Source organism: Diplotaxodon limnothrissa, linkage group LG8 (assembly GCF_057381915.1).
Source record: "Diplotaxodon limnothrissa isolate DT_005_m linkage group LG8, D_limnothrissa_male_GT1.1, whole genome shotgun sequence".
Classification (NCBI taxonomy): domain Eukaryota; kingdom Metazoa; phylum Chordata; class Actinopteri; order Cichliformes; family Cichlidae; genus Diplotaxodon; species Diplotaxodon limnothrissa.
In genome coordinates this window covers 2,032,821-2,058,293 of record NC_140603.1, presented here as the reverse complement: position 1 = coordinate 2,058,293, position 25,473 = coordinate 2,032,821, and the positions used below count along the sequence as shown (strand labels likewise).

General features: G+C 46.6%; 2 protein-coding genes across 2 annotated transcripts; one reads left to right on the top strand and one right to left on the bottom strand.

The window, feature by feature from the left end:
* Positions 1 to 4,077: 4,077 nt before the first annotated feature.
* Positions 4,078 to 6,545, top strand: LOC146626099 (monocarboxylate transporter 4-like). Its single transcript, XM_085360309.1, has 5 exons — positions 4,078 to 4,300; positions 4,382 to 4,525; positions 4,693 to 5,294; positions 5,435 to 5,615; positions 6,238 to 6,545. Exons 1-5 carry the CDS (start codon positions 4,078 to 4,080, stop codon positions 6,543 to 6,545), a joined length of 1,458 nt encoding a protein of 485 aa, XP_085216435.1.
* A 1,241-nt stretch (positions 6,546 to 7,786) lies between these two features.
* On the bottom strand, positions 7,787 to 24,770 carry LOC146626098 (casein kinase I). The gene is made up of 10 exons (XM_085361152.1): positions 24,327 to 24,770; positions 16,967 to 17,077; positions 14,263 to 14,411; positions 13,776 to 14,004; positions 13,480 to 13,650; positions 13,237 to 13,385; positions 11,927 to 12,092; positions 11,081 to 11,220; positions 9,896 to 9,966; positions 7,787 to 9,753 (listed from the first exon to the last, which is right to left on the bottom strand). The coding sequence occupies exons 1-9, from the start codon at positions 24,400 to 24,402 to the stop codon at positions 9,934 to 9,936; spliced, it is 1,224 nt and encodes a 407-aa protein (XP_085217278.1). The 5' UTR covers positions 24,403 to 24,770; the 3' UTR covers positions 7,787 to 9,753; positions 9,896 to 9,933.
* Positions 24,771 to 25,473: the final 703 nt, after the last annotated feature.

The window sequence follows — 25,473 nt, the reverse complement described above, 5'->3', positions numbered from 1 at the left end:
GAAGCGGATGCCTTCTTTCTTTAATATCTTTTTGATATTCACGTATGCTTTACGTTCTTGCACCATTCTTGCCGAATAGTCGTGGTCAAAATAAACCCTGCTTCCGTCCAGAGTGACTATTGACCTTTTTATGTATCATCTCTTTGGTTGTGAATTGTTGGAAATTGACAATGACTGACCTCGGGGGGAGACCTGCTGCTGTTTCGGGGTTAACGCTCGGTGTGCGTGTTGAATCTGGAGGTTGATGTTAATATTAAGCTCCTCCCTGAGCCAGACTTCCAGAAACTGGGCCAGCGATTCTGCCTTAGATTCGGTTCCCTCTTGTATCCCGTAGATCCGCAGATTGTTACGTCTGGATCACAGTTCCAAGTCATCCAATTTGGTCACCATCGATTTTTGTTCTCTCATTAGTTCTGTCAGGGTTTGATTGGCCTCGTGGCTCCACGTCTCTATTTCTTCTGTGTGCGTCAGCGCAGCTTCTAATTTACCTTCTTGTTCTCTAAGTTCTGTAGTCATGCTCTTAAACTGCTGGTCGATGTCTTCTTTAAATTTAGACAGTTCGTGTCTCATTTGGCCGGTAATTTCTTCTTTGAATGTCATGAAGTCTGATTTCAATTCGTTTTGGAGTGATTGAATTTGTTTGCTAATACAATCCAGTCCGTTTTGAAACGCGGCCATATTAGCTTCAGGTGCTAGCTTGTCCTCGTTGTTCGGGTGTTTTATGTCTTTACCTTGGGTGTCCGTAGTTCTTTTATTCTTTGCTTTGTTGTCCCTCCGCTCATCTTCCAAAGTTGTTTTGTCTCACGCTTTAATTCGTGTTTTAGCGGAGTTTATCTACTTGGCTTGCGGGAGCTCTGTACTTATGCGACCGTACTGCTCTACCGCCACACCGGAAGCCCCCTAGGTTTACATTTTATTTGTTCAAATTTTACAAAAGGTCATAATTCAACAAGCTCATATTCTCACAGTCATTGAAGGTTTCTCATTTATATAAGTATAATTAGAGCCCACTATTCAAAGACATGCATGTTAGGTTGTCTGATGATTCTGAATTGGTCCTGGTCATACTGTCCTTTCCAAGCATACAGCACTTTGTTCTATAGACCTGCTACGAGCCATTTGTTTCCTGTACACTGTTACAGGAGCCGGTCTGCATTGCTGGCAGTAAGTTGGACTCCTCCAGGGCTGCTCTTTGTCACCGAGTCTGTGCACAGTTTTTATGGACAGAATTTCTAGGGAGGGAAAGAAGAAACTGACGGACTTATTGGGGGCGTGGCCACAGTGAGCCGGACCCTGCACCGGCCCGTTGTGGTAAAGAGAGAGGGCATAGTGTAAAAGCAGAGCTCTCGATTTACCTGCAGATCTACTTTCCTAATCTAACCGTCTGTGACGCAGCATTTTGAGTTCTTATGCTGAATATGTGCTTAGTTATCGTGTTGCCATTATTAGTTAGGATTTAGTTGAGTTTTATACTTGTTTAGGTTTCCATCGATGTCCCCTTCTGTAAGTCTGTCCTTGTCTTCATGTCTACATCTCTCAGTGTTTCCTGGTTTATTTTGAAAGAGTCGTGTGTTTCTTTGTTCAGTGTGTTTAGTTTCACTTCCCCTGCAGCGTCATTATGTTCATTTCAGTCAGCTGTGTTTCCACTTCCTCCTGTCTGTATTTAAGTCCTCTGTCTTCTTCTCTGTGGTACGTCCCTTCACGTCTTATCAAAGTTCATTCATAGTTATCACAGTTTAGACACAGTTATTATAGTCTGTCACTGCTCATGCTGCTTTATTTTTGTATTCATGTTCACAGCCTAAATAAACAGTGTGCCTTTTTAAAAAAAAACTTAGTTCCACCTCCTTCCCTCTCTGCTCTTGGGTCCACTGCATCATCACATTGGCGTACCCCGCCGTGACAGTGGCTGGCCTCTTCCTTAGAGATAGAGTAGGGCAGACTGAGGAGACACTGCTGAGAGACATTTGATTGGAGCTCTGGAGGAGATGGCTTTGAGACAGGGAGGTCTGGGTGTTCCTGCCGCAGCCACAAGCTAGTGTTCAGGCATGGTACAAAGCAAGGAAATACTTACTCTGAATAATCAGTCAGACTTATTGTAAATTGTGGACCACACACACCAAATTTCATTTTAAGTGTTCAACAAAAGGGACGTGAGACAACAGAGCCAAAGCGCACCACTGTAAAGGAAAATGTCTTGCCTAATTTATGGTATACAAAAAGAAACACAACTTCATAAAGACAATTAATAGATCAAAAATAATTCAGTAAATGTGATTATTTTTTCCATGTAACTTGGAATAAGTCAAATTAATTATCCAACTATAGCCAGCTACACCTAAATGAAATGAACTGTGTTTCTAGAAGATGTTCCTTAAACGCAGACATGAGCACACTCCTGATCATAGGCAATGGAAAAAAAGCCACATAACCTTGATGACAGCTGGTCCCTGGGATACCCATCAAGATAGTCCTCATGCCACACCTCATCGTTGCCTCTTGGTCATGCTTTATTCAATTCAATTTAATACAGTGCCAAATCACAACAACAGTCGCCTCAAGGCGCTTTATATTGTACAGTAGACCCTATAATAATGGTAAATGGACTGGTTCTTATATAACGCTTTTCTACTCATCTGAGCACTCAAAGCGCTTTACACAACTTGTGCATTCACCCATTCGTAAAAGCACATTTTTCTAAATGCTTTATAGCTAACATTCACACACATTCATACTCTGATGGATGCATTGGAGAGCAATTTGGGGTTAGTATCTTGCCCAAGGATATTTGGCATGCAGACTAGGGGAAGCCAGGAATCGAACCACCAACCTTCCGATCAGTAGATGACCTGCTCTACCACCTGAGCTACAGCCAGAGATAATAGATACAGAGAAAAACCCAACAATCATATAACCCCCTATGAGCAAGCACTTTGGCGACAGTGGGAAGGAAAAACTCCCTTTTAACAGGAAGAAACCTCCGGCAGAACCAGGCTCAGGGAGGGGCGGGGCCATCTGCTGTGATTGGTTGGGGTGAGAGAAGGAAGACAGGATAAAAGACATGCTGTGGAAGAGAGACAGAGGTTAATAACAGATATGATTCAATGCAGAGAGGTCTGTTAACACATAGTGAGTGAGAAAGGTGACTGGAAAGGAAAAACTCAATGCATCATGGGAATCCCCCAGCAGCCTACGTCTATCGCAGCATAACTAAGGGAGGATTCAGGGTCACCTGGTCCAGCCCTAACTATATGCTTTAGCAAAAAGGAAAGTTTGAAGCCTAATCTTGAAAGTAGAGATAGTGTCTGTCTCCTGAATCCAAACTGGAAGCTGGTTCCACAGAAGAGGGGCCTGAAAACTGAAGGCTCTCCTGTCTCTACCACCTGAGAGCATCTCTGTATGACATTATAAGGCTCATTAAGCTTGAGTCAGACAAACTGACTGGAGATTATTTTTTAAATAAAGAGGAGTTTAGTATTTTGGCCCTGGGTTAGACACAGGAGATAGTTTGATTGTACTGTCATGAACTTTAACATTTAACTGTAGAGTTTGAAATGTAGCTCTAGGGTTTCTTTACGGTTTCTCTAAGCACTGCATGGTCTGTACTTGGATTAGCTGAGAATCCACTTGGAAGATCGGCAAGTGTCTGGAAGATTTCCTCCTTGAAAAAATTGCCCTTGTTGTAGCATGATTGAGTTCAGATTTTTGGAAATGACCTTATAACCCCTCCAACAGATTGATAGGTAGCAACATTTAATTCATTTCTGACAACTGCTGATGTCTCCAGACCAGCAAACAGCCAGACAAGGCCGTACGTGCTGATGATCCAGTAACTTGCAGCACTGTTAGCTTGCTGAGGCTGCATAGCAGGCTGAGGAGATGCTCCTGAGAGACAGCTTATGTTTGCTTTATTTTTCCTTTTTGTCACAAAGTCTGTTTAGTATGATTTACTCACATATTGAAGAATCTGCAGCTGTGGCACAGCTTTTGCATTGAGTTGGTTGATGGCTGTATTAAGTCTGTGCTTTGTACCAATGTGTCTACAGTTACTGACCTCATCATAGCTCCCAGAAAATAATGGGAGGAGCGGTGTTGGATGATGGACCTCCTGGAGTGAAGGCGCCAGATGGAGGCTGGGGTTGGGCAGTGTTGGCGGGATGCTTCGTCATCACTGGCTTCTCATACGCGTTCCCCAAGGCTGTCAGCATCTTCTTCAAGGACCTTATTCAAGAGTTTGAGGTTGGCTACAGTGCCACAGCTTGGATCTCCTCAATACTGCTTGCCATGCTATATGGCACAGGTACCCAAGTATAACACATGAAACTGCTAATAACTGATTGCACACGTATTCTGTGTACTGACTGATGAACTGTGTTCTTAGGCCCTCTGTGCAGCGTGCTGGTCAACAGATTTGGCTGTAGGCCGGTGATGATGGTTGGAGGAGTCTTTGCTTCAGTGGGAATGATTCTGGCTTCCTTTGCCAAAAGCATCACACATATTTACCTCTGCACTGGAGTTATTACAGGTAGAGTCACAAAAAGTGTTAAATATTTAGACTTTGTGAACAAATTTATGCTCAGAGTGGCAAGTACTAGTCTGTCTGTCTTAATTGAATAATTGATCCAATAATCAATTAATGATTCATTAACCCTGCAATGTGACTCATTTCTCTATACTTGCGTCTCTCTGCAGGTCTGGGTCTAGCAATGAACTTCCAGCCATCTCTGATAATGTTGAACTGCTACTTCAGTGAGAAGCGTCCTCTAGCCAATGGCTTGGCAGCAGCAGGCAGCCCTGTGGCGCTATGCTGTCTGTCTCCATTGGGGCAGAGTCTCCAAAACCAGTATGGTTGGCGGGGTGGATTCCTTATACTAGGAGGCATGCTGTTCAACTGCTGTGCCTGTGGTGCTCTCATGCGGCCCCTGTCCACCCCGAGGAAGTCCCAGATGCTGGAAGAAAACACTCTGCTGGCTGCAGACAAACCGAAGGCAAAGAAGAAACTATTGGACTTCAGTGTGTTCAAGGACAGAGGTTTTGTAATCTATGCCATTGCAGCTTCTGTGATGGTGCTAGGCTTGTTTGTGCCGCCTGTGTTTGTGGTCAGTTATGCTAAAGGCCTTGGCTACAAGGACACCAACTCAGCACTGCTGCTCTCGATCTTAGGATTTGTTGATATGTTTGCCCGACCTGCATCAGGACTCATAGCAGGCATGAAGCGTGTGCGGCCTCGAAGCGTCTATCTCTTCAGCTTCGCTATGATCTTCAATGGGTGCACTGACATCATAGGATCGCAGGTAACATTGCAGTCAAGTCCTCTTCAAGTAGAATGCTTCCAGTTGGCGAGTTGTCTTAATGATTGCAGATCTGGGTCGTAATAAGTGAATATTGTAAAGTGGGCCGTATACGTAGTGTGAAACCTGTTGTCTCATTTCAGGCAAAGAACTATGCTGGTCTGGTGGTCTTCTGTATTTTCTTTGGTATATCATACGGGATGGTTGGAGCACTTCAGTTTGAGGTCCTCATGGCCATTGTGGGGAAAGAGAAGTTTTCCAGTGCCATCGGCCTGGTGCTGCTAATGGAAGCTGTTGCTGTGCTGGTGGGACCTCCTGGAGCAGGTCAGAGTATCCAAGCAATGATGGTGCTCTCTCTGTTACCATCCCGCCCACATTTAGAGTAAAATATCTCATCTGTATAATAACACCTAATCCTCAGATTATCAGTTTAATCTGCATCTCTTCACATCTGCATGGGAAAATGTCCGAGGACAGGGTTGCAACCACCATGTTGCCCTCGATGCAAAACAATATTAATGATAATTATTAAAATAATAGAAAGCTAGTACGGTGGGGTTTTTCTGGATGGGTTTATACTGTGAAGTTTACTACTTAATCACCTCAGCCAACATGAGTAGATCCAGACTTAAAGTGTTTGAGCTTCAGATGCTTTTAAGCTAGCTATAGCTGTCCCAGCACTTCCCGAAGAACATCAGCTGTCATGTCTTTTACAGAGATGTTGACTTTGTGTATCTGTTTAAGATAAAACCAAAAATAACAACCCTTGGTTCATCCATAGTCAGTGACAAACACTAGGTCATGTACTCTGCTCCATCTTTCTAACACGCATGGACACAAACCAACCGTTACATGTGTCCCTTTCTTAGTATCCTCCTTGTTTTTATAAAGTGATCACGGGAACAATGAACAACATTCATACTAACACTGTTGCACTCTCCACCAGGTCGGCTCCTGGACGCTACCCATCAGTACATGTACGTGTTCCTGTTGGCGGGCTGTGAAGTGACAGTATCTGCCTTTGTCATTGCCACCGGGAACTTTCTTTGCATTAGGAGGGAACGAGAAGATGGACAGGCTAAGATTGAGATGGCCGTAAGCGCCGCTGAGCTGGAGGGCCTCAACCAGGCGGCAAACGAAGAACACGATGGAGGCAAAAAGGAGCAGACGGGAAAAGAAAATGGAAAAGTCCGTGTTTTGAAAGTGCAGGAAGACATGACTGTGACGGAGGCACCAGAAGACACCGGGAATTAACATTAGTATTAGCGAGATAGCATAAATTGTACCGATAGGACACAGAAAGATCTGATGCTACGGTAAAAAAAAGAAAGAACTGACATTTGATCACAAATGTATATCCAAGTGTCACAGGTTCACTAGCTGCTTTCAGCTGAAATGGCTCTAACGCCCCACACCTGTAAGAGGAAAAACTCATCACCAGTTTGAGTGTAGAATCATCTTTTTAGTTATCGGTCTTATTCATCTGTAAAAAACATCCTACAGCTGCTTTCAATCACATCTCCGAGTCTGTGAGCAGACGCAGCTCGTCTTCAGGGTGAAGCTTGACGTGCTAATAAAAGAACATGTTTGCAGCTCAGTCTGTGGGTTCCTCTGGGTCATTTGTGCAACGGTTTCTTGGTAAATTATACAAGAACAGGAAACATATTTAGAAAGAATGGCTGTTGTCATCCAACATGCCCATAAAAGGCTTCACGATATACTGCTGCTGTTCACCTGCTTGTCTTACTCTGCTGGACAGTCGTCTGTTTCACATATAAAGTGCTGTTTCTTATTATTTTAATGTGCTGAATCCAAACCTGACAATTAAAATATCTGATTAGCTGCTGTCTCCAAGACATTTATTTTTACACTACATGTTGTTTAGATGAGTTTTTTTTATATGTGTTTGGTAATATCTGACCTTTCTTCATTATGAAACAATAATCAGAGAAACGTCAACACAGATTAGTCTTAATATGAAAGCACAGCAGGGTTATTGCAGCCCCGCCCTCACATTGTGAGCAATGCTGTGACGTTTCTCAGTTACAATAATGTGACATAACTCCTGCCGTTGGTGTCACTGTGTCTGTAAACAGGCATGTAGAGTGGCCCAGTGTTAACAATCCATTCAAAGTTTGCCTGACACCCACTGAGGTCATCAAAGTCCGTCCACCGTCTTCCACCTATCAGGGTCGTTGGGGGGCTGGAGCCTATCACAGCTGTCATACGACGAGAGGCGGGGTCCACCCTGGACAGGTCGCCAGCCCGTGGCAGGGCTAACACACAGACAACCATTCACACTGATCCCCACTAACTGCATGTCTTTGTGGGAGGAAGCCGGAGAGAACAGACTCCACACAGACACAGATGGGGTTAGGGTCCTGAGTTCGATACCCTAACCTGGAACTGAACTCAGGACAGTGCTGTCAGGACAGTGTAACCACTGTGCTGCCCGTTATCAGAGACAAATATAAATCAATGATAAGTCTTCAAAGTCAACTTGATGATTTATTGGTGGAAACTTGACAAAAAGCTTTAGAACCTACAAACTGTCATGTGCTGTTTGTCCATTTACAGAAAATACTGTAGAAAGATTTTAAACACGTCACCTCTGACCTCACTTTGACATTTCTACCTCCCTCCCAAGGATCCTTACATCAGTACTGTGAAGACAAAGTGAACAACTTACCTATAATACATGTAGTATATTATATAATAGCTCAAGCTGCCCAGTTATTCCCCCTCCTACATGTGTTTGGAGCAATACCCTGATTTTTGCTGCACTACAAACTTTGATCTTTATGTCGTTTCAGCTCCTCCTTGCGTTCGCTCCTGCCTGATGCTGTTACAGAGCTGCTCTGTGCGTGACTCTCTCAGACCAACATCAGAGCGCGCACACTGCTGCAGCTCCGTCTGTTTTCCTGGCTCATGTGTACACAGCAGAGATGTGATGAAGGAGCGTAGCAGAGCGCACAGGTTCACATCAAAAACACAACAGCAGAGCCTTTTCACAGCAGAGATGGAGCTTTATTACAGTCGACTGTAAGACGCATTCATATAAAAACCCAATGCACTACTTCTGAAAAAGAGGCACGCACTCTGGTTGGTGCAGACGGTGCTGTCACAGCACCAGGATGACAGAGTCCTTCAGCTTCTCATTTGCTGCCCTCAAGGAGGCGCAGCGACTCCTGAATCATGTTCAGACTCTTGTCCACTGGTACGTCACAAAAACCCAAACACACTTTAATATTATAAATGTTTCACAGTGCAGAAACAATACGAACTCAAAAGTAAGAATATTATATATACAGTGAAAGAACTTTTGGTGAAATATACCCAATGATGTGTTTGCCCAACACAGTGCTTCTTTGTGATAGAGCAGAGAAACCTGGGACGCTCGGGGGAAACCCAACCCCTGCAAAGGTGTCTTCTTAAGTTTAACTCACACTCAGGCTTGTATCCGGATGCCTGCGATGCATCGAAACGTGCTCTGTGCAATCTTTTATGTTACATTTAGCTTTTTATTGCCAAAGTCCATCCCTACACCAAATCAAGACAACCTTCTGCTCTCCCGGGTGCGTCTAACATTTATGCTCGGGTTCTGCCCAAACAACCGGCTCCACGCTGCAGGAGAAACAAGGACATCAGCTCATCTACACACCTGCAGCTCATTTACTAACTTGCAATAAGATAAAGATGTTAGTGTCGCCACCATAGCAGCATAGCTATGTTGCAGCTAGCCTGCTAACTTTAGCACTTTAAAAATCCTGTTTAAAAACAACAACAAAAAACTAGTGCTGAGTTTTTCACCGAAGCAAAAAGATTTACCTGCCAGCTTGAATAAACTAAAAACAGTACATGAGTGATTTTTAGCCAACGGTAAAAAAAGATGGAAAACAGCATGCAGCTGTAAATGTGATGTCATGCTGTAAGCTGGCCTCTCAGCTGCTGTCTCTGGGCTGATGCTAGCTCACATACACGAGCAGCAGGATGCCTGGTTTAGAGTTACTCGCTAACACAAACAGCTGAATCAATCAGGAGCGTGTGGGGATGGCTGTCGGCGACAACACTAACAAATGAGACGAAATGAAAACTGAACGTGTGAACAGTGCGCCCGCCCTCAGACCGAGACGCTCCTATTCAGAGTTCTCACTGACAAACCGTCCAGTGAGGAAGGCTGATGCAGCGGTCCGTGAGGTCCTCATGGTTTGGATCAGCCTGCTGCGGTGCCGGGTCAGCCCTGATAAACTAGTTCAAGTGGCCCCAAAAGTAAAGAGCCCTGAAAACCAACAGTCTGGATTCAGATCACAAAGGTAAATGGAAAAGCATCAGAGGGTCAGTCTGTGACTGGAGCTGGAGCCGTAGACGTTATGGTGGAGATCAGGGCTCGGACTGCTTGTATTGTTGGTGCTCGTTGAGGAGCTCGTAGCTGGAGACCAGAGGATGGTACCTCAGACACCACCTGACGGAGACACAGAGCAGCAGCCAGTGTCAGAACAGACCATGACGCTCCAAAACACAGCTGTCCCCACAGCCGGCGTCCGACCGAGACAGCAGGCTGAAGAGCTGCACCAAACACGGCGAGAACACTGGGAGGGACTTACCCCGCGCTGCCGCTGTCACACGAGGACATGGCGAGCGTCTACTTGGTGTGATGCTCGTAGGGAATGCTATTCTGAGGTTGAGGGAAGAGAGAGAACAGAGTCAATATGTCAGAATCCAAACACACAACTCAGCAACACGACATCATCACACAGGCATCAGATTACAGGACAACAAGTACCAGCTTACAGAAAAATTACTGCTGTGATACTGCTGCAATACTACTGCACTACTACTGCAATACTGCTGCACTACTGCTGCAATACTGCTGCACTACTGCTGCAATACTGCTGTACTACTACTGCAATACTACTGCACTACTACTGCAATACTGCTGCACTACTGCTGCAATACTGCTGTACTACTACTGCAATACTACTGCACTACTGCTGCAATACTGCTGCACTACTGCTGCAATACTACTGCAATACTGCTGTACTACTACTGCAATACTGCTGTACTACTGCTGCAATACTGCTGTACTACTACTGCAATACTACTGCACTACTGCTGCAATACTGCTGTACTACTACTGCAATACTACTGCACTACTGCTGCAATACTGCTGCACTACTGCTGCAATACTACTGCAATACTGCTGTACTACTACTGCAATACTGCTGTACTACTGCTGCAATACTGCTGTACTACTACTGCAATACTACTGCACTACTGCTGCAATACTGCTGTACTACTACTGCAATACTACTGCACTACTGCTGCAATACTGCTGTACTACTGCTGCAATACTGCTGCACTACTGCTGCAATACTGCTGCACTACTACTGCAATACTGCTGCACTACTACTGCACTACTGCTGCAATACTGCTGTACTACTGCTGCAATACTGCTGTACTACTGCTGCAATACTGCTGTACTACTACTGCAATACTGCTGTACTACTGCTGCAATACTGCTGCAATACTGCTGCACTACTGCTGCACTACTGCTGTACTACTGCTGCAATACTGCTGCACTACTGCTGCTGCACTACTGCTGCACTACTGCTGTAATACTGCTGCACTACTGCTGCACTACTGCTGCACTACTGCTGAAAACCCAAACAAGCCCAGCTTTGTCGTCCGTACTTGTGCGCGGGCTTTTCTGCGTGCTCAGCTCACATGAAATATTCAGTGAGTCTCGTGCTGTTGGTTCACACAGACTAGGAGCAGAGGGAGTGTTGTACCTGTGAGGTGGACATGCGGGAGGTGTCCTGTCGCCCAGTCAGATCGGAGGATGACACGTTGATCGGAGCGCCGCGGTGCAGCCTCATGCTAACCTTTCGCTCACGCTCCATCCCGGACACTTGTCGAGGAGACGTGTTAGCTGGAGACCATAAACACATCGTACTGTGAGATGAATAAGTCCATGTTTCAAAGACTGACTGCAAAGGGCTGGAGTTCATGTTAACCTGTACATGCTTGCACCGTGTCACAGTAACATCACCTGAACCGTTAAAGGAAAGACAAACGATGTGAGAGCACCATCACCTCCATCAAGGAGCCAGCCGCACAACAGCAGACAGATCATCAGCTGACACGCTGAGGCCACTGAGGCCACAGCAACACTACAGGAGCAGCTCCTCTTCGTCTACAGGACGTGCGCACTGCATATAAACACGTCTGGACACCAGATTCCTACAGAGTTGTGATCTGAATGCACCAGGATCAGCTCTATAAGTTCTCTACATTGTGTTTCTTTTATTTATTCTTTGGTGTTATTTCAGTTACAGCTGACAGCATCTGAGCTGACAGGCAGGAGAAAGGAATAAAAGGAAGGAGGGAGAAAATAGAACAAAATCTAATAAAAGGATGGAGTACAAATAGAAATGCACAACACTGCACCTGTAAGAAAAACCAACATAGAGCATCTGGAACACAGAAATATGAAAGTGCACAGATACATGTACCAACGATCTCCTTTTCTTTAACGGAGAACACCGTCCTCTACCGAGGTTGTTTCCTACATTTTTTGCGTATTTGGGACACTTACATGTGATCTAACGATGCTAACGCAGCTGGAGTGAACTGACCTGTCTGTGAGGTGGGTGTTAGCGGGGTGGGCACTGTTCCCTCCTGGGTCCCTCGGGGGCGCCCGGGCGCAGCAGGGACTCTCGCCCCGGGGTTCCTGCTGTGCCTCAACCGGTCGTCCCGATCCCGACGCTCCCTTTCTGCTTCCTCTGCTGCACGGTTGGCTCCCTTTAGCAGGTCACAGAACAGATTATGGACCGACTGAGACTCTGCGGGTTTATTAGCCTCTGCACGCATGCTAACCCTGTACTGTAACCATCGCGCGCACTTTGGCCCGGCACAGATTCGTTTATGCTCAGCAAGCTTCTGTACTTTTTGCACTAATGCGTGCACTCGTGCAGGAGCTCTATTCCCCTTCATGAATTCCTCTCTCTGTTACAAAGACGCCATCACAGGACCACGTACCAGCCTCCACACACACATCTTACTAATGTGACAGGCTTGCCATCCTGGTTTGTCGCCAACATGGACGACTGACAGGGTGGGACTTCCACCAGCTTTGGTCTAAAGCAAAGTAACGACCTTCACAGTCCACGCCGAGACATCTGAACCTGAGCCACAGAAAAACAGGGTCATGAAGTATCGACTAAAACTATGACATGATCCAAACTCACAGTGTGCCCTGTTACAAACTGCAGAGCTGCTCTTTAACCCCGTGTTCATGTCTATGCACAGTTTTAATATCTCTTTACATGTGAACAGTCGGCCATAATTAGAGGCGTGGCTGCTTTGAGTGACAGGTGGATGATGACTTGTTAGCCCTCACTGAGCTGGACCCGGCAGCTGTGTTGGTACTGAGCAGCTGTCAGCAGGACTCAAACAACCATTGCAGATCATTTCTAAATGTTTAACACACAATAACAAACCAGCAGCTAACAAACGAGGAGGAGACGAGCCCTGTTTGTCAGTCTGGTCCCCGTGTGTGATGCATCCTAGCAGGTCACTAAACATCTCACCGTCCTGTGTAAACAGACGCAGCAGAGAGGACCTGCTGTGTCAGGAAACACAGTTTGCTTCAGGCTGACGTCTGTTTCTTTAACGTTAACTAATAAAGATTTCATGAATTACAAATTAACTTTCATCCATTACAGAAAAAAAGACTCGTGACCATCTCACAGACAAAACATTATGTACAGCTACTTTCAGTGTTGCCCTTACAGTAAAAAGGGCCTCGAGGTCATCCTTGTTGTGTTTCAGCACTAAAGAAAAAAACTGAGTGATATTGCAGCTCCAACATCTCAGACCACAGGATGGAGTCACACCTGTTCAACCTGTTTAATGTTCTCCTGCTTCTCTGACAGCTGATACTCACAAACTTCAGCATGTTCCAGTCGAACACGTAGTCGTAGGAGAAGCCCTGTCTGTGGAACAGGTTTCTGAAGAGCTGCCGTAAGTACGAGTAATCGGGCTTGTCATCGAAGCGCAGGGAGCGACAGAAGTTCAGATAGGTGGCGAACTCAGCTGTGACAGAGTGGAAACAAACATGTTTGAGCCGACGTGCAGCTGGGATCACGCGGCTTCAAATAAAGGAAAGCTCTGAAGACGGCAAACTCACAGGGGTAGCCTTTGCACAGCACCTCGATTGGCGTGGACATTTTCTTCTCACTGATGCGTTCGTACTTCTGCCTCTTGGTAGCGGCCTTCAGCCCCTGCCAAGGCAGCGAGCCCAGATTGAAATACATGAGGACGTATCCCAACGACTCAAGGTCATCGCGCCTCGACTGCTCTGTGGAGACAACGAGCGGAAATAAAGATGATGAAGAGGAAACGGGTTTCACTACAGCAGCAGAGTATCTCAGGTGGGATAAAGAGGAGCAGGAGTGCGTGGCGGATGACAAACAGGCTTGTTACCGATCCCAAGATGAGTGTTGATTGAGGCGTAGCGAGCGGTGCCAGTCAGGTTCTTGTTCTCGCGGTACGGGATGTGCTGGTGCGTGCGAGCATCTCGGTACTTTTTAGCCAGACCAAAGTCAATAATGTACACCAAGTTGCCCTTTTTGCCGAGTCCCATCAGGAAGTTATCCGGCTTCACGTCTCTGTGAATGAAGTTCTTGGAGTGAATGTACTCGATGCGACTGATCTGCAGTGGACCACAAACAAAGACAGACAGATTAGGTCCAGTGCAGCTCGTATCTGCGCCCGGCTTCATTCATGCATTCACGTGTGTGCACGTTCGTGTGTGTGTGTGTGAGCAGCAGGTGTGTGTGCACGTTCATGTGTGTGTGCACGTTCATGTGTGTGTGTGCACTTTCGTGTGTGTGTGTGAGCAGCAGGTGTGTGTGCACGTTCATGTGTGTGTGTGCACGTTTGTGTGCACGTTCGTGTGAGAGCAGCTCACCATCTGGTCAGCGAGCAGCAGGACCGTCTTCAGGCTGAACTTGCGGGAACAAAAGTTGAAGAGATCCTCCAGGCTGGGTCCCAGCAGCTCCATCACCATCACATTGTAGTCGCCTTCAGCTCCACACCACTTTATTGTTGGGATGCCCACTGCAACCACACAGAAACAAATGCGTCTGCAGTCACTGTCTGATGGGTTTCTCCTGCTGGCAGCGTCTCCACTATCACCGCCTCCTGCGCTGCTCAGAATAAGCACACAGTGATGAAGGGCGTGTCCTCGGGGGTAACAAAGTGCTCCTGCTCTGATACTGAAACCTTCACTCACACTCAGCAGGGCTCCTGAGGCCCACACCCACGTAACAAAGTGTGATTCTGTCCTACTTCACTCCCTCCTTTAAATGTGGCGCTGACAAAATGAAAACTGGCGTCCTACTTGTGTATTGGTTTGGGCAGTCATTTCCACGCTCTAAAGGAAACTCTGCAGCATCTCTGCAATGTGTAAAGCCCACATGTGCCTGCAGGCAATCTTGACACTGGCTGAGCTGTGCTGGGGTCTCCTCTCAGACCTGGATCAAGGATGTTACGTCACAGGCTTACATCACATCCCACAGGGTGTGATTTAGACTCAGGAACATGAGGGCCAATGAGTGCTGTTGGTGCATCCATCACCTACACCAGCCACATGAAGGTCTGTCCTGTCCTTCTGTGGACCTGTCTCACAGTCCTGAGACTGCAGTGGGAGACCTGGAAGAGCTGGACTACCTGGTGCTGTCCGGTGCTCCCAGCACTGACACGGACATGAAGGAAGAGCTCAGCAGTGTGGAGCGCCGCAGATTCACAGTGTCTGACTTTCTCAGTGATAATCCTGAACTTAGGGCTGCTCGATTATGGCAAAAATGATAATCACGATTATTTGACGATATTTATTTAACCCTTTAAGACCTACTATAGAACCAAGTCCGCCAGAGCTTATATTATTTTTTTACATGCTGTAGTGCCATTTGTGGGAGCATTTCAAGTTGCTATACATCAATACAACTGTTATAGCCCATATTTTAATAATATGTATGCATTAAGTCCATAGTAATTACATAAATTGCAAAAAAGTGCAATAAACTACAAAAAAAATTGAAAATCGCTTTTGTTTTTTTACATATATTTCTACTTGGAGAAATTTAAGAGGTTTATCCCTCAAAACTTTAAATACAATAAAGTTGCAAAAAATAGTTTACAACAACAGGAAATTTATTTTGAGTGTCTTCATAGTTTTATTTTGGAGATACAGTTTTTATATACTGCAGGAAAAACAAAAAACAATCCTATGATGCAAATTTGCAAAGAAAACAGCATGTGCATCATTTCACTGTGGGAAGTGTTACGAACAGCTGATGGATCGGCAAAGCGTGTTTCTGGAATATTATGTTTTTGTTCCTGCAAGAGCTTTTTATGCAATTTTTGCAAAGCTATATGTGGAAGGAAACCGTGACCGAGGACAAGCTGATGGCATAAGATGTAAGTACAACTCCTCCGGTTTCATATGCAAAACAAATTATTGCGCTAGCTTACACGGTTCAGGTTCTACAGGGATTTAAAAATAGTTACGCAAAACGGAGCGTGCTGCTCTGACCGGCTTTAAAGGGTTAACAATGACTTTAAAAAATAATATAAAATAGTGTGCAACACCACTGAAGTTTTTTTTTTTAAACTCTCTTTTCAACCAACGGCAGTCACTCTCCTCTCCAAATAACTTCTGCTTAGCTTTCCGAGCTTCCCTCGGGTCCTCTTAATCAGCGGTCTCCAACCTTTTTTGCGCCACGGACGGTTTATGCAATATTTTCACGGACCGGCCTTTAAGGTGTCGCGGATAAATGAGGGAGGGGCTAATAATCGGCTCAGTCATTTTTAATGATCGTTGAAAGCCCAGATCGTAATCGTGATTAAAATTCAATTAATTGAGCAGCCCTACCTGAACTGAAACGAACTTTGTGTTAAACTCTGATCATCACTGCTGTGAGCCGTGCACCGAGCTGAGGCTGCTACATCCAACCCACGGGACAGTCGAGGCGTGGACACAGAAGCCTTCTGTGCTAAACCGCAGCACAGCGGTGGTCCACGGCTCACTGAGGTCATTCAACATGACCTTGTGTTTGTTTGGTGACTAATGGGATCACTGCAACGACAGGCAAGTGTCCATCACATTACACGTGGAGGAATAAAGAGAGCAGAGAGTAGGAGCAGGAAACGAGTCCTGCAGCTAACGAGTCCTGCAGCTAACGAGTCCTGCAGCTAACGGGCGATCGTGGCTCAAGAGTTGGGAGTTCGCCTTGTAATCGGAAGGTTGCCGGTTCGAGCCCCGGCTTGGACAGTCTCGGTCGTTGTGTCCTTGGGCAAGACACTTCACCCGTTGCCTACTGGTGGTGGTCAGAGGGCCCGGTGGCGCCAGTGTCCGGCAGCCTTGCCTCTGTCAGTGCGCCCCAGGGTGGCTGTGGCTGCAATGTAGCTGCCATCACCAGTGTGTGAATGTGTGTGTGAATGGGTGGATGACTGGATATGTAAAGCGCTTTGGGGTCCTTAGGGACTAGTAAAGCGCTATATAAATACAGGCCATTTACCATTTACCATCTAACGAGTCCTGCAGCTAACGAGTCCTGCAGCTAACCGTGACAGACTGCATGAGAACGAAGACACAGACAGACTGTGGTCACCTCCTCCTTGCATCATCTTGTAGATCTTGCTCTCGATGTGGAGCTGCGGATGTTTCGTCTTCACACATTCTAACTTGATCGCAACTTCTTCTCCCACTGAGATGTCTGTGCCTGGAAAAAGACCAACAGGGATACACATTAATACACACAGTGACACACACACAGATATAATGGAAGCCACAACATCAACAACAGCAATATTCATGGAGATGTTCCTGATGATGAGTCCTGTGGTCTCCAACATGTTCCTGTTTCCAGCAGCACACAGAAGGACAACAACACCTACACACTGCTGTGTAAACGTCAGTGTGTCTCCTTCATGAGGCGGCCTACATGGATGAAGTGAAGAATCTGGCATCATGGTGCCAGGACAACCACCTCCAGCTGAACGTCAGCAAGACCAAGGAGCTGGTGGTGGACTTCAGAAGGGGTCAGCACAGAGACTACAAGCCCATTATCATCAATGGAGCTCCAGTGGAGAGGGTGCAGTGCTTCAAGTATCTTGGTGTCCACATCTCCTCAGACCTGACATGGGCTACCCACATTCAGGTCCAGACCAAAAAGGCTAGGCAGCGCCTGTATCACCTACGACAACTGAGGAAGTTCAGGGTCTCTCCAAAGATCCTCAGGATTTTCTATACAGGCGCTGTGGAGAGCATCCTCACACAGAACATGACATCGTGGTTTGGGAACAGCTGTGTGAAGGACCAAAAAGCTCTCCAGAGAGTGATCCGTACAGCAGAACGCTGCTGCAGGATTGCTCTCCCCCCGCTTCAGGACACCTACACCAGGAGATGCCGGACTAGAGCAGCGCAGATACTGAAGGACCCGTCCCATCCTGGCAACAAACTGTTCCAACTTCTGCAATCTGGTAGAAGGTTCCACATCATCCGGGCAAGGACAGAGAGACTCAAGAGGAGCTTCTATCCCCAAGCCTCTCACATCATCTATAATTGACTGAGACAGGACTCTTCCAGACACTCTAAACCAAGGCACAATGTACATTTCAATTCCTTTAATTTTAAATATGTTTATATTGTCTATCCTGTAAAATAGTCAGATGTCTATTCATATTAATGTACAGAATTCACCTGCTTGCTGCTACTACTGCACATTCACCCAGTGTACATACTATATGTAGATATATATAATATGTTCTTCCTCTACACCCCCCCCAATTTTTGCACATGTCGAGGAGCGTGTCAGGCTACATTTCACTATGTGTTTTACTTGTTTAACTATGCATGTGACAAATAAAGAACCTTGAACCTTCAAAATAAACTAAATACAAACAAATTTCATAAATCGTGACTTAGCTGGACTCACAACACAGCAGAGAAACAGGAAACCACAACAAATCCTCAAGAAGCTGCATCTTTGTCAGCTACAGCACAAACAGGAACCCAGGTGAGGCCGAGCTCCAGGACATGGAGGAGGAGCAGGCAGACCAGGGTCAGGCAGCAGACAGGTGCTCGAAGAGGGAGGTGGATGCTGTGAGTGGAGCACAAACAGGGAGCAGCATGTTCTGCAATATTCACGCCACCCTTCCAAATGCTTTTGTGACACAGCACATGTGCAGACTCTGCTCCTGCTGCAGCACCTTACCTGCTTCTTTAAAGGAAAACTCCGGACCTGCCAGCCTCAGGCCCTCGGTGCACCAGCCAAACAGGATTTTTATTATTAAACTTACTATCATCAGTTTGCTAAACACAGTCAACACTAGTCACAGTGTCGGTGTAGTGGTCCTCGTACAGTATTTGGGTGGTGCAGTGGTTCACACTGCCGTTTACCTGGAAGACATTTGTGGGTTCAAACCTGCACATTCAGCACGCCCAGACGTGCTGCGCCGACATCGGCACCGTTAAAACATGTCAGCGGCGCACAAACAGAGCTATCGTCTGCCTGTGAATGTGACTTCAAGGCTGACACTAACAACTCCCATGTTATTTAACCCTTTAAGACCGACCATAGAACCAAGTCCGCCAGAGCGCATCTTATATTTGTACATGCTGTAGTGCCAATTTTGGGAGTATTTCAAGTTGCTATACAGCAATACAACTGTTATAGCCCAAATTTTAATAATATGTATGCATTAAGTCCATAGTGCTACATTAATTGCAAAAAAGTGCAATAAACTACAAAAAAATTGAAAGTCATTTTTGGTTTTAACATATATTTCTACTTGGAGAAATTTAAGAGGTTCATCCCTCAAAACTTTAAATACAAAAAAGTTGCAAAAAATATTTTACAACAACAGGAAATTTATTTTGAGTGTCTTCATAGTTTTATTTTTGAGATACAGCAATTTTTATATACTGCAGAAAAAAAATGAAAAACAATCCTATGATGCAAATTTGCAAAGAAAACAGCAGGTGCATCAAAATAAACAATTTCCAGCTGTGCAATTCAAGTTCTAAGCATCCCAGAAACTATTCAGAAAAGCATCAAGTCAAACATGACTTATGAAAATACCAGTATAGGTTTATAAGGCCTATAAGTAAAAAAACAACAAAAAACAACCCACATTTTCCGCGAAAACGACGTCACTTCCGGTTTCGGGCAGGTAATGGCGGACATGCGATAGTTCGCGCTGACGTCTTTTTCAGTGTAGGAAGTGTTACGAACAGCTGATGGATCAGCAAAGCGTATTTCTGGAATATTATGTCTTCGTTGCTGCAAGCGCTTTTTATAGAATTTTTGCAAAACTATATGTGGAAGGAAACCGTGACCTAGGACAAGCTGATGGCATAAGATGTAAGTACAACTCCTCCGGTTTCATATGCAAAAAAAGAAAAATATTGCGCTAGCTTACGTGGTTGCAGTGCTACAGGGATTTAAAAATAGTTACGCAAAGCGGAGCGTGTTGCTCTGACTGGCTTTAAAGGGTTAACTGAGACAAAAAACCGATGCTGTACTCATGCAATGATTACTGTGTAACTACATTTCCCAGTAACGTCAATCCTTCTCATAGCTGTGCTGTGGAAGCTGCCATATTACCTCACCATCTTGAGTACAGAGGCAAGGATGGACATGCTGTGTCACCGAATCGTGTTTTACGTATGTGGTGAGAACCCAGCAGAACAGTCTGAATACATGCTCATGCATGTGTGAGCGTCCACCGATGTTAGCACTGACAGCTAACAGCTGCAAACACAGCAGTAACACTAACACTGCTGCCATCTAGTGGTGAGATTTCACACCCTGTAACTTCAATAAGTGCCAGCAGCATCACAGCCGTGGAAAAAACAAAGAGACACATTTACACACAGTATTTTCATTAACACACGAACAGATCAGGATGGTACATAATGTTTGGTGTTCCACACGTTCCACATTATCTCCTGTGGATAAATCCTGAGCTCCACCGGAGCCTCAGACTTTTCTAACAGGTGAGTTCAGTCTTACAGAAAACCAGACTGGCTCATCTTCAGCCGACTCTCTCGACTATGGAGAGAAACACGTGGAAACCTGCGTCCACACGTTATCATTTTCACTGGGACAACAACTGCTCCCCCATCAGGTGTGTTCATATGACCCCACTATGAGCTCCAACCACTCATTTTAAAGTGACGACTGAATTTCAAGGAATTAAGATAAGTGTGAATATTATCTTTAGCTCTGGCACAATGACACCTCTTAATGTCAGTAGCTAGCAGAGACACAAATCCAGCCACAGGGGTCACCAGCAGCAGTAACAGGCCAACCCCTGCAGGCCCCCCGAGGACGGACAAAACCAGGCGCCTTCTGAACAGGGTCAGGGTGACCTTTGTTTGAAGCACACTCTCCGTCCTCACACTAGCACAGAGGGTTTAGACTTTTACATAATGCAATCCAGTCAAAAAGGTTACATTTAAAATATTTACTGTGGTAACTGATGTAAGGATGTCTCGTATGTACCTCACAGTGAGTGATACACACGATTAGCAAAACACAGCATGCTGGACGAGACAAAGTCACACTTCTAGCTCAGCACGCAAGTGAAGACTAAGCTTCTATCATATCAGGTAGCATCTAATGCTGGAAGCTGCTGGGCCTCGACCACCACGTCAGCATTTGTGAGCTTGCTGTGATGCAGACATCAGTAACTTTGTGGCTGAAACGGTACTGCTTGCTGACCCATACATGAGTGCTGTCTGTTTCATTGTAGGTGGTAACTTCTGTCTGAACCCCGCCTCCCTAAAATAAATTCAAGATGGCAGCAGCCCAGATGTTAAAATTCAAGCCACAACCATCTTTTTATACAGTCTTTGTTCATATTAGTGGCTGACTGGCATATTAGATATTAGATATAGTCAGTGTGTCCTGGCTCACACTGGTGCCACTCCCTGAACCATTGATGTTATGGACTGGGGTCACAGTGGGCGACCCTTTGAACAGCATAGACTGAAGAAATTCCCACACGGAGTGGACAGTGTGGCTGTACGGTTACATACATGTGTAACACAAAGGCTAACAGATATGTTCCGGATTAAGACCTGTGCAGTAGATGGGCTTAACGTCTACCAACAACTGCTCACACTGCCAAACCAACTCACCGGACAATTATATCCACGCTCTTTGGTTCTGTCCACCAGTTCAGAAGTTTTGGCGCGAGATATGTGAAGACTTATCAAAGTGTCTGAAATGTAACATTCCAACTTCCCCTTTAGTGTGTTTGTTGGGCAGCTTAGATAATGTCACTACAGATAAGAATATAGCTCATATGGTTTTCACTGCCCTATGCATAGCCAAGAAAGCCTCTGCCTCTGCCACCACATCAGATCAATTGCTCTGGGCTCCTTTGATCAGCTCCATCACCTAGTGGGGGTGGAGGGGCCACAGCCCTGGCGCAAGGTGCCGCCGGTGCATCGAGCCACCTGGGGGGCTCTTCAACTGGTGGGGGAGATTGTCACATCTTGCAGGAGGTCTCCTCTCTCCAGGAACTCACTCTGCAGGTGGGGAGAGATATATGGGAAGTGGAGGAAGATCTCAGCCTGGGTGTCTATTGTCTTGTGTAATCTGGAAGATGAGTGGATGACGGGGTGGGCGCAGTTTTCTCTGTGGTGGGGCCAGGTGAGCTGTCCCGGGCTCTGTGGGGCCAGGCGGCGCTGCTGAACTAGGCCCCGGTCCCAATGGGCCTGGGCCCCCTTTCCCTGGTGGGTTGCAGAGTATGGGGGTGTCTACTGCGGTCAGCGGGGGAGCTGGCTCCAGGGAGGGGCCATTTGCCCCTCCCTTCCTTCCCTCCCCATCTCCAGCTGCCTCCCTCTTCCCGCTCCACCACAATCACCCACACATGCAGGGCCTTGGGGTAAAGGTGTGTCACCAGGGTGCAGGGGAGACTACCCCCCCCCCCCCCTCTGTCCCCTTCTGGCTGCCTGTGCCTCAATTTTATCCCACAACTTAGACATTCACATTACTCACACTCTCATTACACATACATATAGGATCTTGGGGGTGGGCACGCTACATGGACTCCAAAAGACCATCAGGGTGTACACCCCACCCCTGGCGTCGTTGCCCACCTCTCAATGTTAAATACATGTAGACATTGAGGGCTAGCAGGAGGGACCATGCGCTTACCTGCTGCTCTCTGGCAGGTAGCTCCATGCCCTCCTGGGTTTAAATGCACCTTAGAACACACATGCATCAACACTACATATGAGCGGGTGGAGGGAGGTTTGGAGTCTTCTCTCACCCCCATTCTCTGCGACCTGCTGGAGCGGGGGGGCTAGGAGGAGGAGTTGGCCGTCCGACTGCGGGGCCTCCCTGCTGCTGCAGAGTCGGGGCGGTCTGCTTCTCCCCACCGCAGGGAAAAGGGTAACATCACCTGGGTCTGGGTGCAGTTCCCCCCTCCAGGGGCAAGGGTACCTAGACCCGGTTCGTAGAGTACGCTTGGGGAGTGTGATCGTGTGTACAGCGTCTCTCTATGTCTGTCTCCACGTTGGTTGAGTGTGGAGTAAGTGCATATGAGAGCATGAGGGTGGGAATGGATGTTTGTGTCTGTGTGTGCCTGTATGTCTGTGTCTATATGTCAGGTTGGGTGTCAGGCGCCACCTCTCTGGGGACATCTCAGGCCCTCCAAGGTTTGGAGGCCTATCTCCACCCACCACCACTTCCCCTGCCAGTGGCAGACGCCCTCAGACATCGGTGCGTTGGTGGTTCTTTGTGTCCGGGGGTGGGCGCCTGGGTACACACCGGCTCACTCCTTGGCGGCTGCTTATCGGGGCCTGGAGCCTGGGGCTCACTCGGGCTCCTTCGGAGGCGGGGTAGCCCCCGGCCTCTCGGCCTGGGGCTCGGTCACTCAGGCACGGCTGGCTGCCGGCGGAGCTCACGGGCGCGTCACTGCAACTCCCCCTGGCTTCTGCTCCGCGGCTGCTGAGTGAGCCCTCATCTGGGACTCTCCTCAGCTCTTTCTGGGACAGTGGCGCAGCTGCCCCTCTGTTGGTCTTCCTTGGTCTCTTGATCTCCTCCATACCTGCTTCATGCCCTGGAGGACGGGGCTGTGCCCCCCCCCTCTATCAGATCATTACATGAAGGAACCTTTTAAAAACAAGCGCGTCCATGCTCACAGGTGTACACACGGGTGCTCACACACACAAACTACACCCTTTTTGGCTCCTACCTTAAAGCACACTGTGCGCTGTCGATCTTACGTGCTGCACAATAATGTTTAATATTTAGTATTTACTGTCATATTCCCATAGATCATCATGATGTTGTTTATTATGTTGCTCTTTCTTTGCTTTTTTTCTCTTTTTTCTTTCTCAGCAGGTGATCCAGGTGATTGATAGATGTGTTTTTTGTCTGTTTGTTTTGTTGGTTGTTGCCCTTTATCCCCGTCCCTCTTCCCCGCTCTTTTTCTTTCTCCCAGTCAAGTCTGTCCCGTGTGTAGCAAGTGAAAATAAAATAAACAATAAAAGGTGAATCAAATAGACCATTAAGGCAAGGCTGGGATGGTCCATTTGGTAAAGTAAATCCGTTGGGCATCTTTGTTTGCCTTTAGACAAGAATTCTGATGCAAAAGAACCAAACGGGACAGGCAAAGAAAGAAAAGAAAAGGACCTGCGCAGTACACACAGTAACAGTACACACTCTTCCTCGTTTTGTTCCTTGTTGTTTCCGTACTTTCAGGCTATTGTATCATCCCCCCCCCCCCCCCCCCGTGTAACCCACCTTGTGTTTCTGCCGTTACACTAACTGCACTGTCGTGGGTGAGGGCTGCAGGGTGGATGACCTGCCTCGGGTTAAACACCACACACACGGGATAACAAACAGTAAATATCACGTAGACCCGGAAGTCCTGCAGCGGTGACCAAATCTTCACTTTCTGAAGCGCAGCAGTGTTTTGAACGGCACGTTTCAGGTGACAGCTTCCACTCACCTAAGTAGATGTCCCCGAAGGACCCACTCCCGATCTTCCTGCCCAGCCGGTAGCGGTTGCCCACTCTGAGCTCCATGTCCGCGGTGCTCTTTGACACAGTCTCCTTATCTTAGTTATGAAGCACTTCTCCTGCAGTATGAAGGAATATTAGAGCTTTGAGTCCGTCGGTGTACACAGCCCGGTCCCTTTCGATCTCTTCCTGTACACAGCGCAGGTTTCACCATCCCCTTTTTCTCTTTCTGACCACCGAAAGTCTGTAATATCGGTATGGCCCGGTACCGTGAAACGCGTAGTCTATGCTCTCCGTAGTTTGGGGGCCACTGTGATCCCAAACTTAACGATGGACTCCGATTACTCTGATCCAACTCCAGACAGCTGAACGGGTACGCAGCGTCTCCCAGTCTGTGAAAGCTGTCACTCGCTGCTGACGTCACTTCCCCTAGCAACTACAGGCAGATGTGGAAAAAACATGTCAAAGTGAACTCTCGACACTTACATGTCCTCATACAGACACGGGAAACCTAAACACACTTTGGAGTACAATAAAGCGCTGGCTCGGTGACTATACGGAAGCAGAGCGCGTGAAGCCGCTCGCTCTAATCACAGTTCATGTTGCTTCTTTGGGTCGAACAGAGTCCAGCGTTACTGTGGTGAATGTTTTCGGACCATGCCCACAAGTCTGTTGCTATTTTCTGATTGGCTCAATGTGGACCGACCACAGGTTTTTTTTTCATTGGCTGTTAGGAAGCTTCTCACGTGGCAGGAGTGTGTTTTTAAAGTTAGGTAACCCGCCCTCACGTGTACGCCAATGCGCTGTCTGCATGCTGCATTCAAGTCCTGTCAGAATGTGTGTTTTTATGGCTTCATCCCGCCTCACAGTTCACAGGATGAGCTTTAAATATAAAATACATTTTGGGTGAAAATACTCCCTCCACGTGAAGGGTCCATGTAAAAGAAGAAAAACAAACAAACAAATGATTGTTGACCACACAAGAAATGCAAAAATTAGCCAAGAAATGCATCAAAGTTATGGCTGAGTTATAACACCATGGCAACGTAATAATAATCATATAATGACAAATTATATATATTTTTAAAATGTATTTTCCATGGCTGACAGCTATAAAATAGATCTTACAGTCAGTGC